The sequence below is a fragment of the Primulina tabacum genome, chromosome 16 (genome assembly GCF_025594145.1).
Source record: "Primulina tabacum isolate GXHZ01 chromosome 16, ASM2559414v2, whole genome shotgun sequence".
Taxonomy (NCBI): domain Eukaryota; kingdom Viridiplantae; phylum Streptophyta; class Magnoliopsida; order Lamiales; family Gesneriaceae; genus Primulina; species Primulina tabacum.
The window spans coordinates 32348848-32366256 of NC_134565.1; the positions used below are offsets into that span (position 1 = coordinate 32348848).

Sequence of the window (17409 nt, forward strand, 5' to 3'; positions counted from 1 at the left end):
AAATTTAGATTATTCAAGTAATCGAATAATAATATGAAATTTGCGCTCAAATTATTTTGTTTCGGCTTTATATGTGTGAATTTCATTATTTTACTGGTATGTGTAAAATTGTTTAATAAAACATGTATCTTAAATTTAAACAGAACGATATGAGTTTGGATTCAAACTCTAAGGATTAAATTGGAGATAGAAATGCTAGAGTAGATATCATGTAAGTCAAAAGTACGTTGGTTAAGAAATTTATGAACTCGGTTGTAATTAACACTTTTTATTTTAATATAATTTACATTTTATGGTTTCGTTTTACTTTATCTTTATACATAGCAATCGACATAGATAAAAACCTTGATTGTACTTTAATATTGTAAGGCCCTGTAATTATTATCTGGTAATTTGGCATAATTAGAATAATTATTGAATTGTAAATTAAAATAATTATTTATGCCAAATAAATTCAAGAAGTGTGTTAAAAATATGTATTTGAGAATATCGGAGAATTTAACGATATAAAATACATATAGAGTTTAAATAACACATGAGAGCAAAATAAATGCAAAACCGGATTATTGGGCATGTGTTACTATTTTTTTTAGTAACTAAATACACATATACATACACACAATTTGTCTTTTGGAGAGAGAAAGGAAATAATCAGAAACCCAATCCCCAATCCCGTAACTTTCCTTCACATTTCTCCATTTTCGTCACTTTCTACACCTTCATTTTGGAGAAGCCATAACTTTTCCGTCCGACGTCGAAATCACGAACGGTTTGAGGGGTTGTCTTCCTTACTTCAGTAGCTTCGTTTTGAACCATGAATCGCCACTTTTGATGCTCGTTTCAGCCCCAATCGAACCCTGTTTCGGGACTGCTCCTTTGCAATTTTCTTGTTCGATTTTAGGTGAGCTATTGCTTGGTTTTTCTTGGTTTTTTGGAATATATTGAGCAAGGATTTGAAGCTTAAATCTTACCTTGTTGTTCCTGCATTTTCCAGCTAGTTTTCAGTTCGGTTTTTGGTCGTGAATAGTGTTTTTCAGGCGTCTTTTCCGGCGAGTAGCAACATTGGACCGCTAGCGACTAGTTTATACTTCGATCTTGGTAATTTTGGATCCAATTCCAGATTTTTCGGTGCATAAGTAGGCTGCCCCGAAGTGTAATTTTACTCGTTTCGATTTAATTTCGCTTTGTCGATTTTAATGCATTATATTGACGTATATATTGGGTTTATATTGTAGGTTCGATCGTTGGAGAGCTTTGAGGTATAAATCGAGGATTTTGTGAATTAGTATCGAGTTAATCGTTTGATTATTTTGGAGAATTACGGTTATTTAGTTGAAATTTCAGAATTGTTGAAATGGATTTGGGAATTAAGTTTTGATAATTAAAAATAAATAAGTTGGATTAATTTAGTGTTATTGACGAATTGTGAATTATTCGACCTATTTTTATCATTTTTAGGTCGAGGAGATTAAAGTTGAGCTTGTTGTGATTTTAGAGTCAGTTTAGGTATGTTACAGTTCAGTAGCATACGACGGTAAAGTATAAATTATGTTTAATTGTCATTATGTGTTGCACTGATCGTGTTTATGATTGTTGACTGTTGTAATATGTTAAATGTCTTCGTTGTGATATATGTTTATTATTTTGACATATTATTTGGCATTTAGCATCGGGCATAACATTCATGTTGAGCCTATCGTTCTTGTTAGCCCATTATTGATATCCGTTGTTATCTGGCACTGTTGTTTATCTCGGGATCATGGTGTGGCCTTAGGCCTATACACATGAGACTGTAGATGTGATTGAACAATCCCGTGGTTAGTGCAGCCTTTTGAGGTGAGCGCTGGGATTGTGTCATCTAGTTTGTTCTGTTGTGCCATCCTGTTATATCGTATCAGCTGTATGGAGGTCGAGTTAGAGGTGTTATTCAGCACAGCTTGGCATACCTCGCATACTTGACAGGGCGGTTTAGCTGCATGACGATGTAGCTCCCCTATGTTGTTGCTCGAGCATTATTCCAGTTGTTATCGTACCGTTTGTTGGTTCCTGTTATCCCGGTTATTCGTTGAGTCTTTCATGCATTTCATATCACATTTTATTATATGATTATGCATGATTTATATTTATTGTTGTTATTGTTGAACTGTTTCATACCAGAATTCTAACATCAGTTGTTTACTGGGGGGGCTGCTGTGGTTGCTATTGGGCACCATGGTAGATCTCCCGAGTCGTTTTGCAGCATCAGGCCGAGGTTCCGGCAGTGGAGCTCGGGATTGAGGTTGGATTGCTTGGTTCTGTTCAGTGGAGTCTCCCAGTCAGTCTATATGTATGTCTTGAGTTGTTTCAGTCTTGTATTGTATCTTATTTGCCGGGGAGATGCCCCGTGTATCTGTAGTGATATTTGGTTGTTCTTGTTATGTTCTGAGGCGACTCTGTGATTTTAATGATCTGGTGAGTATGTGGTAAGTTTTAAATTCTGTTTAGTCCTGGCCAATGCGGCTATAGGTTGTTGACTTTGGTTTTATTTTATTGACTCTAGTTGGAGTATATTTTGATATAAAATGCTGCTTGAGTTTTTGGGATATCCTACTTACGGGGAGGTCATGCCGAAATTTTTCTAGGCCCTGAGGTCCGTTTTAAAGAATTTTAAACCTTTTTCCGCTGCAGTTTTAAATCAAACCATTATTGTTTGATCATTAATTGTCGTTAGAGTAAATGAGCCTCACAAATATAAATGAATCGTATTTCGATATTGAAACTCATTTGTAAACATTGTATATACTAAATTTGTTCCTAGTCAATTCAGCCACCTAGGAACAAAGATAAATGCCACTTGAGCTCGAGACTAGCATCTGTGATGTTGTATAGCGTGCTTCAGGGTAAGGGCACATAGATGTCCAATCATGCAGATAGATAATCATATGATGATTGTATCAAGATACCCTTGCTCGAACTTTCCAATTGATTATCATTCATCGAGAGAAAAAGTCAGTAGTTATGAATGTACATCATTAGTCCTTATGACTCGGGACGACACTGAGGCTCTACATAATAGGATTATGCTGTGACTCGTTGACCGACTCCGCGATGGTCAAAAGGTGAGGAGGTTGGGTGTAATTGCGATATGTGTAGGAGCTAGTGCATTATAGTCAGGAATTCAACGCTCACCTACGAGTGTTGATATCCTATGTGATTTAACGAAATAATAATGCATGATTGGTCAGAGTGTATGATGTATTTTAGGGACAATGGGTCTCTAGTTGTACATGCAATGCCACTATGAATATTTCATGAGTGTATCACATAGCTATCGAATCCAATATGCAACCCTCGATGAACGAATGATTGCAAATTTGATCTGGATATATGAGATGAAGGGACAATACTTTATGTTAATCATAACCGATTAGTTCTTGCATGCACTATATTGATACCTAGGGAATCATGGGGCGATGCTACTAGATACTATTACCATGATTCGATGTCTTTAATCAGAAAAATATTTCTGACATTTTCATGATCAAATGTTGATGCATGGAATGAAGCAAATTAGAGAAAACCCGATTAAAGAAAAATGTCTTGAATCACATAGAGTTGTGAACCCACGGCTAGCTGTATTCCTAAACTATTATGGTCACACAAACATTGGATCATTTGTTCTCAATAAATTGAAGGAGTTGAATTTATATAAAATTATGAGATAGTAAATTCAAGAGATTGAATATGATAATTAAAATTTGGAGAAAATAAATTCAAGGAGTTTATTTATGAAAATTGAGATTTTAAAATATTAAACTCAAAGGTTGAGTTTATAAAAGATTAAATTAAATGGAGTGAGAAGTATGTATAATGGGCTTGTAGAAAAGAGTTTAAAATATTAAACTCAAATGTTGAGTTTATAAAAGATTAAATTAAATGGAGTGAGAAATATGTATAATGAGCTTGTAGGAGTAGAAGTTCAACATATTAAATAATTAAAGTTCTCAGTGGACTTTAATATAATAATTAATTAAACTAGTTGGACTAGTCAAATTAAATCTCCAAAATTTCGGCCACCTCCAACAAGTTTTGGGTTTGAACTGTTAAATGATTTTTGATCTCAAACGACTAAAAACTCCTCTAAATTACAAATTTTCTAGTGTAATTTAGAGGAGGAACAAATATTTCAGTCGTATAACTTGATTGAAAAAAGAAGATTTCAAGAAGATCGTTCGTAGGGAATACTACAAAAGTTATTTACGTTAATTCCGGAATAGTTGGTACCATGTGATTTATTCACTAAAGTAAATTCATAAACACCCTATGAATATTTTGTTATTGATTAAACTATACGAGTGTTCAAAAACGTTATTTGAACGTCAAAATAAAAAATTTCAAATCCCTACTATGTTTTGAACACGAGAAAATAGATTTCCCAACAAGATATGTTTTTGAGCACTCGTATAAAATTCAGAACGAAATATTAAACAAATAATCAAATATATCATGTCACAAAGTTATATCAGAAATGATGATTTATATTTCATCCTATGTCAATTTCTAAAATTTGAAATAACGTCTCAAATCTAGATCCAAATATAAATACACACCACTTCAAGATTTTTTTCTTTAAAAAAGAAACAATTGGACCTCGGGTGTTTAAATTGATAGAATAAGTGAAATATAAGCGTTTAATCAATGATCAAAAATTCGATTTCTTCGAACGAGTTATCCATGTCACAAGACGTAACCTTTAAACAGTGTCCCTTACATGCACGTTAGCCCCACCCCCCATTCAAATACACAAAGGCAATGCACAGAGTTTCCTTAGAGATCCCTCTCTTCCTTATATATCCTGTAATGACCATGGACAGTAGAGATCCTCTTCTCCTTATATACATTAATGACCGTGGATCGTAGGTATCCGTCTTCTCCTTGTATATACTTTAATGACCGTGGATCGTAAACTGACTCAACATAAATCTTAACTCGTACTCATGTATTATTACTAGTCATGAAAGTTAGTCCAACGTGATCTGTAACCCATGCCTTAGTCTATAAACCTACGACTCATACCAATAGTGATGTATGGACATAAATTGAGGCTCGTGTTAGTCAACCTACTACCCACGATCTTTACATATACATACACCATTATTTGCACAGAAAAACTAGCATTCAGTGGAAAGAAATCAAAACCCTTTTCGTAAAAAAAATAGCAAACCACAATTCAATCCCCCCACCTGAAAATCGAAGAGATTGTGAGTATGTGTTTTCTGGGCTGCGACGAGGAGGAGGTGGAGGTGGAGCGGCAGCAGGCGCCGAGATCGTGCCCCTACTGCGACGTGAAAGGTTCATGCAATCAACGTCCGGGCCAATTCCGAATCTGTTTTATCCCCATTTGCTTTAGATTCAAACTCAAGTAATAATATAAATGAACCAAATCGTTTTTGGGCTATTCGAATCTCAATTTGAAAAACTCATCAAGATCATCTCTTATATAAAAATAACAGATATGATATTTGATTTATTAATTTTACATATTATTTATTAAATATATAGAAAAATCTATTAGTTTATTTATTATAATAAATTTAAAAATTTAATAAAATGCTATATTTTTCTTTAAATATATAATTTACTTTTTAATGAATTTAATGAAAATTTAAATGTATAATTCATATTTATTAGAATCATTTAGGCTCGATAAAAGTTTGAGTAAGTTCGTGAGCCATGAATATATACATTAAAAAAAGCTCAAGCTCGGCTCGATTGTAAATGAGTCAAACTCAAATATTCAAGAGTTCAGCTCGACTCGACTCGATTACATCCTTAACGCAATTATTCTTGTACTCTCTGTTCCAAGCGCTTGGTTTTGTACGATTATTAAGCACATTTCGGTGGATTATTATTTAATTTATAAACACTATAAGGTGTTATTTAATTAAGTTTTTTAGAGTTGTCTACATAGATTTGGATAATTATAATTCTTATTCTTTGAACTTGTTTTGGAATGGGGTTATGATTAATTCATAATCTTACTGGATATTAGAGTTCATAACTATCGTTATGTGTTAAACTTGCTTCTATGAATCATCTTTTAAATGTCTTGTACATTTTACAATACGTATTTTGATTTAATTAATTTTTTATCGTGTTGTAAATTTTATGGTTTCCATTTCTTTTAATTAATCATACTTAACTATGAATTATATTAAATTTTCCATCGCTATGGAGTAAAATATTTGCAGGTTTGATGAAATGTTATGGACTTTATTTTTTGACATTACCCTATTAAGATTTTAGTAACAATAATGCAAAGAAACACAAAAACCCATTTATAGACATCATGAATCAATTTTAACTTTATATGTATATAATATTACTTTTATGTAGGAGCAAATTTTTTTTATTTAAAAAAATATTATTATTTATTGTATATATTAATCAGTCAAAATATAAATTCATGAGATCACATACGGAAATCACATGATTTACTCGTTTATAATTTAATTAATAATAATTCATAATATATATACACGATTAAATTACAGTTGGAACCCTAAAAAATAAAGTCGAAAAGGAGTTGTCGATATTGAATTTTAGCAAACAAAGCCAAGTTTTGCAATTGCAGATCAATCATTTATCTTTCGGGTCAAGATTTACTTCTATCATGCAAAATTTCTATTTATTTATTTATCCTTTCCTTTTCACGTCCATATCCATATAAATTCCATACAAAATCAAATTACTTCTATTATGCAAATTTATTTAATTATGTATTTATTTATTTATATTTTAAAACATTTTCAATCATATGATATTATTATTTCTTTTATTTGCTGATTTGAACGCGAAACTGTGTAAATATTTTATCAATAAATGAATTATCTAAAAAAATAAATACGGACATTTATGTGACAAACTGAGGGATCAGTTAGGCTACGATCATTTAAAATAATATGCATATATAGCAGAGTAGGTCTCTTGTGAGACGGTCTCACGAATCTTTATCTGTTAGACAAGTCAGTCCTACCGATATTAACAATAAAAAGTAATACTCTTACCATAAAAAGTAATATTTTTTCATGGATGACCCAAATAAGAGATCTGTCTCACAAAATACGATCGTGAGACCGTCTCACACAAGTTTTTGCCTATATAGTATAGGGCACGTACGTATCATTTACGTATATAAATACAAATTTGTACACTTTTTCGTCGGACTTTAAAAAAAAAATACTTTCAGTTCTAAATTTAAAGCAGTAAGCGTTACAGAACTCCAAGGGACAATCTTAGATTTTCCATGAATTATTATTGATAATGCATGCTTGAAATATATAATGATTTTTAAAATTATGTAATTGGATAATTAGTATCTTATCATCTCATAAAATGTAAAACACAGTTAAATATACTGTAAAAAAAATTATTTAGAACACTTATTGTGAAAAAAATGCTTTTGAAAAAGAATATAAAACAAGATATAATTGAAATTTTTATTTTGGGAACTAAAAAACATATTGTTAAAATAAAACAAAAAATTGCCCAAAAAACTTAGAAAAGCCAAATGTCATAGTTTATACTAAATCCAAAACTTATAGAATATGCCAATTTTTTTTCAAAAAATTTGTAGAATACGCTTTCATAAATAAATTGTGGAAATAATTTTCAAATTCCAGACACAGAGTCAAGTTTCATCACTAAACACTAACTCGAAAGGGATGCGAAAGGCGTAGTCAAACGATCAACAAAGTACAAACTCCAAAACAAGTCCAAATTCAATGTTATTTAAAAATTCAAGTTGAAACTGCATGTAGTATCAAAATATAAGTAAATAATTCTCTCAAAAAATATAAATAAGCAATTAATATTAATTTGACCATATGTTACATTGGAAAATAAAAAACGATGGTGATGAATTTTTATTTTTTTTGATCATTTAGCTTGCATGTATTTTCATTTTCTTCAATTTTCGATCAATTTATAGTCACGCGTTCCATTAATTTGCATTTTTTCCCTTAATTTTATTTATTTTCCAACATATATAGTTATGACGTGACATGTCTAACGTCATTTCAACATTTTTCGATGACACATTATCATATTCAATACTCTTTTTTGGAAAAAAAAATGTAATTTAGTGGATTAAAATCATAACTAATTTGTTGGGAATAATAATTGTTCCTGCTTGATAGAGCGATCAAACCGTGGCGCTTGAGCTGCTGTGCGGTTTAAAATATTTGAGTTGCACCATTACCACCAGCTATAGCTTTACGTAAAATGGTAAACACTCGGTCCTACAATTGGTATCAGATCCAAGGTCATGGGTTCGATTCCCATTGATTGCAAGGAGTGTAATTATTGGCAGGGAGATTGTTGGGTACAATAATTGTTCCTGCTTGGTAGAGCAATCGAACCGTGGTGCTTGAGCTGTTGTGCAGTTTAAAAGATTTGAGTTACATCATTACCACTAGCTATAATCTTTGGTAAAATGATAAGCACTCGATCATAGATCATTAACCGATCACAAGTTCAATAATAAAATACATTTATCGGGAAAGAGTTTCCTCCTGAGAGACCCACCATGCACCGTCCGCGGGTAAGTTCAGTGTGAGACGGTGACCCCGGAAGCTGACATGTATCACCCTTGAACCAGTACCTTTCGGGCACGTTGGCCACGCCCACGTGCATAAAAATCAAGACCCGACACTGCACCGAACCTTCCAGCTCCCGATCGACCCACCCTCCCCCATATATATCCATACAGCACATAACTAATTAATTACACAGTCGACTGAAATAATTAATATATATCAAAATCGATCCCCAGCTGAGCTAGAGCTAGCCAAAGAGAGACTGCTCCCGCGCTCATGTGTTTTCTGGGTTGTGACGAGGAGGAGACGGAGGTGGGGCGGCAGCAGGCGCCGGGATCGTGCCCCTACTGCGGCGGAAAGGTGCATGCAGTGGACGTCGGCAGCCGATTCAGATTCTGTTTTCTCCCCGTTTGCTTCAGATTCAAACGCAAGTATTCTTGTACTCTCTGTTCCAAGCGCTTGGTTTCGTATGATTATTAATATTAGAAATAGAAGGGACTATGGATATTTCGTTTCCTTCGCCTGATCAAACAGTTTTCCCGTTAATCGGATCCGATGGAATCTGTAACTGGATTTTAATTTCGCTTCTTCTTTTTTTGTTGCAAATTTAAATTTTCGATATATTTCTCTTGTAATTAAACATGCATACATATATACTTGACCACGGATTTGGAAGAAGATTTTTGTATTTAATTTCTGATAATATTATAAAGCCAAAGTTCTAGAAAAGAAATCACAAAGGAAAGTTTGCTACGAAGAGCAAACCCCCAAGTTTTAGCATTTGCATGTCAAGAATTATTTTATTATTCATTATGATTCGAACCAACTATTTTTATCCTTTCCTTTTCACGTATATATTATATAAATTCAAATAAAAAACCAAATCTTTTGATTAGAAATCCGACCTAAAAACCCTGTTTAATACTTTAAAAAGCTGCAGGCTACAGAATTTTATTTATTATTATTATTATTTTTTTGTTTCTGATGTTTTGAACTTCAAAGTTTTCGTAGGTAGATAGGTTTCATACGTATCCAATAATTTATTCAATTTTAATTTGGAGGGGGGAATTAATTAATTTTAGATGAGTAGGAAGGAATTCTAGTATATGTTATTACTTGAAGAAAAAGACTAAAAAATATATCTATTCCCATAATTTATAAACTCTTTGACCTATATTGATATTTTAGAATTAATTTGCGAGAATGCTCTTCCAGCTTTTACATGTCACTCACGATGTACCAACTTTACCATAAATTTGTGGTGTTGAACATTATATTATTTTTGTTTGATAAATTTTCTGAGTCAATACTCCTTTTATTTTTAATGCTTTATTATTTTCCAAAATCTTCATTAAAACTCCATGTAATATTTTATTTATATTTGACTTTTGGATTATCTTTTAATGTCATGAGATGATAGTAATAATTATTGCTAATATGACAGTGATAGAAATACGACTATCATTGTTGCTGTGCGCTTTAAAATATTGGAATCATGTTATTATTACTAACTATAAATTTGATAAAACGACAGTCATATTAATCATTATCAGAGTTAAAATTATATGTAAATGATTGCATCTAATTATTAGGAGGGAGAAGGGGAGATTGTTGGGGGCATAAAACTTCGACTGATGCAGTATTGTTTAAAATCTGAAGTTGTACCATTATCATAAGTTTATGGATTTTTATAAAAAAACAAGCAATTGATTTATAAAAAAAATTTCTCTTAATAGTTATACTATACATTAAGGAAGATATCTTTATTCTTTAGTAGTAAAGGATTTTCTGTATTTTCTATAGTAACCACATCGTTTTAAACTTCCAAAGCTGTTTTTATTTTGTTAAAAAGGATTAGTAAATGCTTTTTTTAATTATTTAAAATAATATATAATTTTAATTTTATATTTTTTTAGATATTTTTTTTAAAAAATATTCATTACTAATTTTCCTTCACTACTTTATTCTAGGTTGAAAAGAACTATGTTAATTATGATATATATATAAATTATTAACACTTTAATCATTACTTAGCGTGCGCACACAAATTATTAACACTTCACCACTCTCTTCTCCATCTTTTATCTGTTGTTGGATGCAATTTAAATAGAAAATCTAGTGTTCCTTCTTTGATTTCTAATTTTAATTCAATTTTTTAGAGTTATGATACCCCATAGATGGGCCCATTACCCCTGGCACATATCTAGCCCAAATGGAAGACATGCCCATTAAGGGGCCCAGGTATTCTCCTATAAATACCAAGTTTGAGCGTATGATAATTAATTCAATATATTGTTTTCAGTAGCGCCCTTAGCTGCTCCTCCCATATATCCTCAGTCTCTGACTTGAGCGTCGGAAGGGCTACGCCAGGACACCCTCCTGACCCCCTCCTAACGGTCTTATTTGTGATTTCAGGCCCAGGGTAATTTTGAAGCCCGTGTCTGGATTAGGTGACGCTTGCGTGGATCGGACCCTAAATTTCCCGTGAGTATCACTTGGCGCCGTCTGTGGGAACATTTGAGTTGAGACGTAGAGATGGTAGGGAGGAGAGGGAGTAGAAGAGTTAACTCAGCGTCATCGCGTCCTCATAGGGGACCCGAACAGTCTCATGCTGAGGCGAGGCAGGAACAACCCCATCAGAAGACGAGAACTGAACAACCTCGTCAAGAAACCAGGGTCGAGCAACCTCATCCTAATGAAAATGTGGGGAACTTGACCCTGGAGCAGTTGGGTCAATTTATCACTCGGACAGTGGATGAGGCTATGAAGAGGAACCAAGAATCTGTGTTCATTGAAGAGCAGGCCACTCGCCAGGAGCGAGAGGAAAATGTTGAGGGCGAGCAGAGCAGAATTGAAGAGACTCAGCCCCTCCCAAACGAAGGGAATGCAGAGATAGGGGAGATGTAGAAGGAGATACGGATGTTGAGGCAGCAGGTAGGAAGCCGAGCGCCGGTACCCAAAAGAGGAAGTCCTTTTTCATTGGCCATCTTGGTAGAAGGACTTCCTCTAAATTTCCGACAGTCAAACGTGGGAGAATATGACGGACATACTGACCCTGAAAAACACTTGGGGAGATTTGAGAATGCGGCTCTGTTGCACCAATATTCGGATGAGTCAGGTGCAGGGTGTTTCTGGGCACGTTGGTGAGGTCAGCCCAGCAATGGTTTAACACCTTGCAGCCCAACTCTATACGTTCTTTTGAGGATTTCTCAGCTTCCTTCTTGCACCGATTTGCTAGCAGCAAGAGGCACCAGAGAAATTATTTGAGCATGTTCGTGATGAAACAACAAAAGAATGAAACTTTGCGAGAATTTGTCCAGCGTTTCAACAGTGCAGCACTGGAAATACCAGCGGCTACCTCTGATATCATGATAAGTGCCTTCACACAAGGACTGAGAGGAGGAGAGTTTTTCAAGTCGCTGGTCAAGAAGCCTCCGTCGAGCTATGATGATCTGTTGGCTCGGGATGAGAAATATATAAACTTGGAAGATGTCCAACGGTACAGAAGGATGGAGAACCGGCCCGGAGGAAGTAGAGTTGAGGGAGCGGAGAAAGGAGGAAGGAAGAGGGGTGTGGGGGAAAGAGAGGAGGATAGAACTAGAAGTACATGACAATTCTCATCACATGTTCCCCTGGATAGGAGTCGTGACGAGGTGATGTAGCCCACGGGGAGGTGGGAGAAGTCACGAAGGGTTGAATGCAGTACTAGATTGTCTTCGCGGGACAGACGAGAAGGATCCGCATCCGGAAGTTGACCGAGGTCTTGCCCGTCCCCTAGACGTGGTCAAGGCCCTCCATGGATAAATCAAGGGGTTGGGAAGCAGAGAGTGGAAGGTTGAGGTCAAGATTTCCTTCAGGAGCCCGTCGAACCGAGGAGGGGAACGAATGAGGATAACCACCCTACGAGAGGAATGACTCGTATGATCTCGGGCGGTGCTACTGATGGAGACTCTGGGCGAGCTCGGAAAGCACATGGGAGAAGGTTGGAGAACTTTGAGATATCTAGGGGTGCAGACTTACCACAAGACCACATCATCAGCTTTGGGCCGGATGACCTCCGAGGCGTTGTAACTCTACATAACGATGCCTTGGTGGTGATGACCACCATTGCCAATTATGATGTGGCAAGGATATTTATTGATAATGGAAGCTCCGTGAACGTCTTGTTCAAGAGCACGTTGGATCAAATGAAGGTAGAAGGATTTGAGTTTGAGCCGGTCTCCACCCCGCTGTATGGGTTTGCAGGACACGCCATCCCGCCTTTGGGTCAGATTGTGCTTCCCCTATCCTTGGGGACTGATCCTCGGCGGGTAACAAAAATGATAGCGTTCACCGTGGTGGATACCCTTTCAGCATATAATGAAATTCTAGGACGGCCAGCCCTGAAGGATTTCAGAGCCGTAGCTTCCACTTTATCATCAGAAGCTTAAGTTTCTTGTGGGAAAAGGAGTTGGAGTCTTGTGCGGGGACCAAAAAATTGCTGCATCGGTGTTATGAAGTGGTAGAGAGGGAGGAGAGAAAAAGAGCGCATGTGGAGCTTAACATGATTAGGAAAGGAAGAAGTGGGTAACTTTGTCCTGTGGAGGTACAAGAGAAGCAGAGATGAAAATTGGAGAATGCGCCGGGCAAGGCTCTAAAGAGGCTGGGGAACGCTTACCACCTTAAAAAATATTAATCTTGACTTGAATTTTACTGTATTTCGTTTCTGAATTTGACTTATGTTATCCGTTGAAATTTAATAAAGCCAAGTTCTTATATTAAGTTTGTGGATGTTGTTGTAGAGTGGAGGAGAAGAATTTTATTTTCTTGCTAAGGCATCGTCTAGCAGAGGAGCAGAGTTGGGGTGGAGAAAAATAAATTTTTCCTGCTAAGACATCGCCTAGTAGAGGAGCAGAGTGGAGGAGGATAATTTTATTTTCCTGCTAAGGCATCGCCTAGCAGAGAAGCAGAGTTGGGGTGGAGAAAAATAAATTTTTCCTGCTAAGGCATCGCCTAGCAAAGGAGCAGAGTGGAGGAGAAGAATTTTATTCTCCTACTAAGGCATCGCCTAGCAGAGGAACAGAGTTCGGGTGGAGAAAAATAAATTTTTCCTGCTAAGGCATCGCCTAGCAGAGGAGCAGAGTGGAGGATAAATAAATTTTCCTGCTAAGGCATCGCCTAGAAGAGGAGCAGAGTTGAGGTGGAGAAAAGTTAAAGTTTTCCTGCTAAGGCATCGCCTAGCAGAGGAGCAGAGTGGAGGAGAAGAATTTTATTTTCCTACTAAAGCATCGCCTAGCAGAGGAACATAGTTGGGGTGGAGAAAAATAAATTTTTCCTGCTAAGGCATCGCCTAGTAGAGGAGGAGAGTGGAGGAGGAGAATTTTATTTTCCTGCTAAGGCATCGCCTAGCAGAGGAGCAAAGTTGGGGTGGAGTAAAATAAACTTTTTCCTGCTAAGGCATTGCCTAACAGAGGAGCAGAGTGAAAGAGAAGAATTTTATTTTCCTACTAAGGCATCGCCTAGCAGAGGAGTAGAGTTGGGGTGGAGTAAAGTTAAAATTTTTCTGCTAAGGCATCGCCTAGCAGAGGAGAAGATTTTTATTTTCCTGCTAAGGCATCGCCTAGCAGAGGAGCAGAGTTGGGGTGGAGAAAAATAAATTTTTCCTGCTAAGGCGTCGCCTAGCAGAGGAGCAGAGTGGAGGAGAAAAATTTTATTTTCCTGCTAAAGCATCGCCTAGTAGAGGAGCAGAGTGGAGGAGGAAAAATAAATTTTCGTGTCGCCTAGTAGAGGAGCAGAGTGGAGGAGGAAAAATAAATTTTCGTGCTAAGACATCGCCTAGTAGAGGAGCATTGTTGGGGAGGAAAAAAATAAATTTTTCCTGCTAAATCGTCGCCTAGCAGAGGAGCAGAGTGGAGGAGAAGAATTTTATTTTCCTGCTAAGGCATCGCCTAGCAGAGGAGCAGAGTTGGGGTAGAGAAAAATAAATTTTTACTGCTAAGGCGTCGCCTAGCAGAGGAGCAGAGTGGAGGAAAAGAATTTTATTTTCCTGCTAAGGCATCGCCTAGTAGAGGAGCACAGTGGAGGAGGAGAAATAAATTTTCCTACTAAGGCATCGCCTAGCAGAGGAAGCAGAGTTGGGGAGGAAAAAATAAATTTTTCCTGTTAAGGCGTCGCCTAGCAGAGTGGAGGAGAAGAATTTTATTTTCTTGCTAAGGCATCGCCTAGCAGAGGAGCAGAGTTGGGGAGGAAAAAAATAAATTTTTCCTGCTAAGAAGTCGCCTAACAGAGGAGCAGAGTAGAGTGGAGGAGAATAATTTTATTTTCTTGCTAAGGAATCGCCTAGCAGAGGAGCAGAGTTGGGGTGGAGAAAAATATATTTTACCTGCTAAGACGTCGCCTAACAGAGGAGCAGAGTGGAGGAGAAGAAGTATATTTTCTTGCTAAGGTATCGCCTAGTAGAGGAGCAGAGTGGAGGAGGAGAAATAAATTTTCCTGCTAAGGCATCGTCTAGCAGAGGAGCAGAGTTGGGGAAGAAAAAATAATTTTTCCTGCTAAAGCGTCGCCTAGTAAAGGAGCAGAGTGGAGGAGAAGAATTTTATTTTCTTTGCTAAGGCATCGCCTAGAAGAGGAGCAGAGTTAGGGTGAAGAAAAATAAATTTTTCCTGTTAAGGCGTCGCCTAGCAGCGGAGCATAGTGGAGGAGAAGAATTTTATTTTCCTGCTAAGGCATCGCCTAGTAGAGGAGCAGAGTTGGGGAGGAAAAAAATAAATTTTTCCTGCTAAGGCGTCGGCTAGCAGAGGAGCAGAGTGGAGGAGAAGAATTAAATTTTACTGCTAGGCATCGCCTAGCAGAGGAGCATAGTGGATGAGGAAAAATAAATTTTCCTGCTAAGGCGTCGCCTAGCAGAGGAGCAGAGTTTGGGATGAGAAAAATTAAATTTTTCCTGCTAAGGCGTCGCCAAAGCAAAGGAGCAGAGTTTGGGATGAGAAAAATTAAATTTTTCCTGCTAAGGCGTCGCAAAGCAAAGGAGCAGAGTGGAGGAGAAGAATTTTATTTTCCTGTTAAGTCATCGCCTAACAGAGAAGCAAAGTGGATGAGGAGAAATAAATTTTCCTGCTAAGGCATCACCTACCAGAGGAGCAGAGTTGGGGAGGAGAAAAAATTTATTTTCCTGCTAAGACCCGGCTTAGCAAAGGAGTTATGAGATGATAAGGTAAGAGTTTGATTTTTCTGCTAAGTTCGGCTTAGCAAAGGAGTTACGAGATGATGAGATGGAAGTTTTATTTTCCTTCTAAAGCATCGCCTAGCAGAGGAGTCAGGGGTGAGGAGGTGAAACATTTATTTTACTGCTGAGATATTGCCTAACAGAGGAGTCAGAGGGTGATGAGTAAAAAGGTGAGGAGGTTGAAGTTTTATTTTTCCTGCTAAGGCTTGGCTTAGTAGAAGAGTCAAGGGCGCGGGGAAGTGGAAATTATTCTTCTTCAAAAGCTTAGTAGATAACCTTGAGGATGGGAGCGACAAGGGCTTACCATGTTAGGAAATTTATTTGGTTTGTCGATAACGAACGATGTTTGCCGCTGCGAAAATTACGGGGATCGACAGAAACAATCATTCGCAAGGGTGAGGACGTGCTTCGACGAGAAGGGGCGAGGCGGTTGGCGTATGGGCGAGGGGCGAGACGAGGGTGATGGCAGTAGGGCGAGGCGAGGAGGGGTTGTGGGCGAGGCTGGAACGTGGGGCGAGCATGCAGGTGGTTGGGGCGAGGCTTGGACGCGTCGATGGTGGGTGAAGGGCGAGCAAGCGGGGACGAGCGTGCGAAGGGGGTGGGGCAAGGCTTGGGCGTGGAGATGGCGGGCGAAGGGGGAGCAGGAGAGGGAGAGCGTGCGCGGCGAAGGGCGAGCAGGCGGGGACGAGTGTGCGCGAGGCGATGGGCGAGCTTACGGCAGGGGCGCTGGGCGAGCTCGTGGCAGCGGGCGAGCGTAGCGCTTGGTGGGCAGAGCGATGGGTGAGCGACTGTGCGAGCGCTCGAGCGAGCGTGCGGTTGGGGCCGGGCGAGCTGGTGGCAAGGGCGAGGCGCTGTCGAGGCGTGGCATCGGGCGAGCGTAGTGCTTGTCTGCGCGAGGCGATGGGCGAGCTTACGGCAGGGGCGCTGGGCTTTCTTACGACAGGGGCGAGGCACTGGGCGAGCGTGGCTCGAGCGTTGGGTGAGCGGCTGTGCGAGCGTGCGGCTGGGGCCGAGCGAGCTTGTGGCAGGGGCGAGACGTGCTTGGGCGGGCCTGCGGCAGGGACGCTGGGCGCGCGCTGTACGAGTTCACGAGAGTAGGTGTAGAGTGAGAAGGTGGGCTGCGATGGTGGAGCGTACGTGAAGTGCAGAGGAAATTCTGTATGGGAGAAGTGAGAATGAAGTAAGGAGGTGACCGGAGTAGGGAGGAAACCCAGATCAAATCTTTCCCCGCACCCGGTAACCCGAGGACAGCACAGCTAATCGAACTTCGAACTTGCGATTCAGTTCTACTCGGGAAGGAGAGACTGGTGATACCTCATAGATGGGCCCATTACCCCTGGCCCATATCTAGCCCAAATGGAAGACATGCCCATTAAGGGGCCCAGGTATTCTCCTATAAATACCAAGTTTTAGCGTATGATAATTAATTCAATATATTGTTTTCAGCAGCGCCCTTAGCTGCTCCTCCCATATATCCTCAGTCTCTGACTTGAGCGTCAGGATGAGCTATGCCAGGACACCTCCTGGCCCCTCTCCTAACGGTCTTATTTGTGATTTCAGGCCCAGGGTAATTTTGAAGCCCGTGTCTGGATTAGTGACGCTTGCGTGGATCGGACCCTAAATTTCCCG

General features: G+C 38.4%; 1 protein-coding gene and 1 long non-coding RNA gene across 3 annotated transcripts; both read left to right on the forward strand.

Moving 5' to 3' along the window:
• Window positions 1–386: 386 nt before the first annotated feature.
• On the forward strand, window positions 387–2483 carry LOC142529251 (uncharacterized). Of its 2 annotated transcripts, XR_012815865.1 has the most exons (5): window positions 387–901; window positions 995–1098; window positions 1236–1259; window positions 1459–1506; window positions 2219–2483. It is a non-coding gene; the product is annotated as an uncharacterized LOC142529251 (long non-coding RNA). The 2 variants fall into 2 exon arrangements; XR_012815864.1 differs by having other exon boundaries at window positions 387–1098.
• Window positions 2484–8759: 6276 nt separating this feature from the next.
• Window positions 8760–9254, forward strand: LOC142530226 (uncharacterized). The gene has a single exon (XM_075636030.1). It carries the CDS (start codon window positions 8853–8855, stop codon window positions 9054–9056), a length of 204 nt encoding a protein of 67 aa, XP_075492145.1. The 5' UTR covers window positions 8760–8852; the 3' UTR covers window positions 9057–9254.
• Window positions 9255–17409: the final 8155 nt, after the last annotated feature.

Coding starts and splice junctions, on each gene's coding strand:
- LOC142530226 (XM_075636030.1), top strand. CDS start 8,853: ATGTGTTTTCTGGGTTGTGACGAGGAGGAGACGGAGGTGGGGCGGCAG.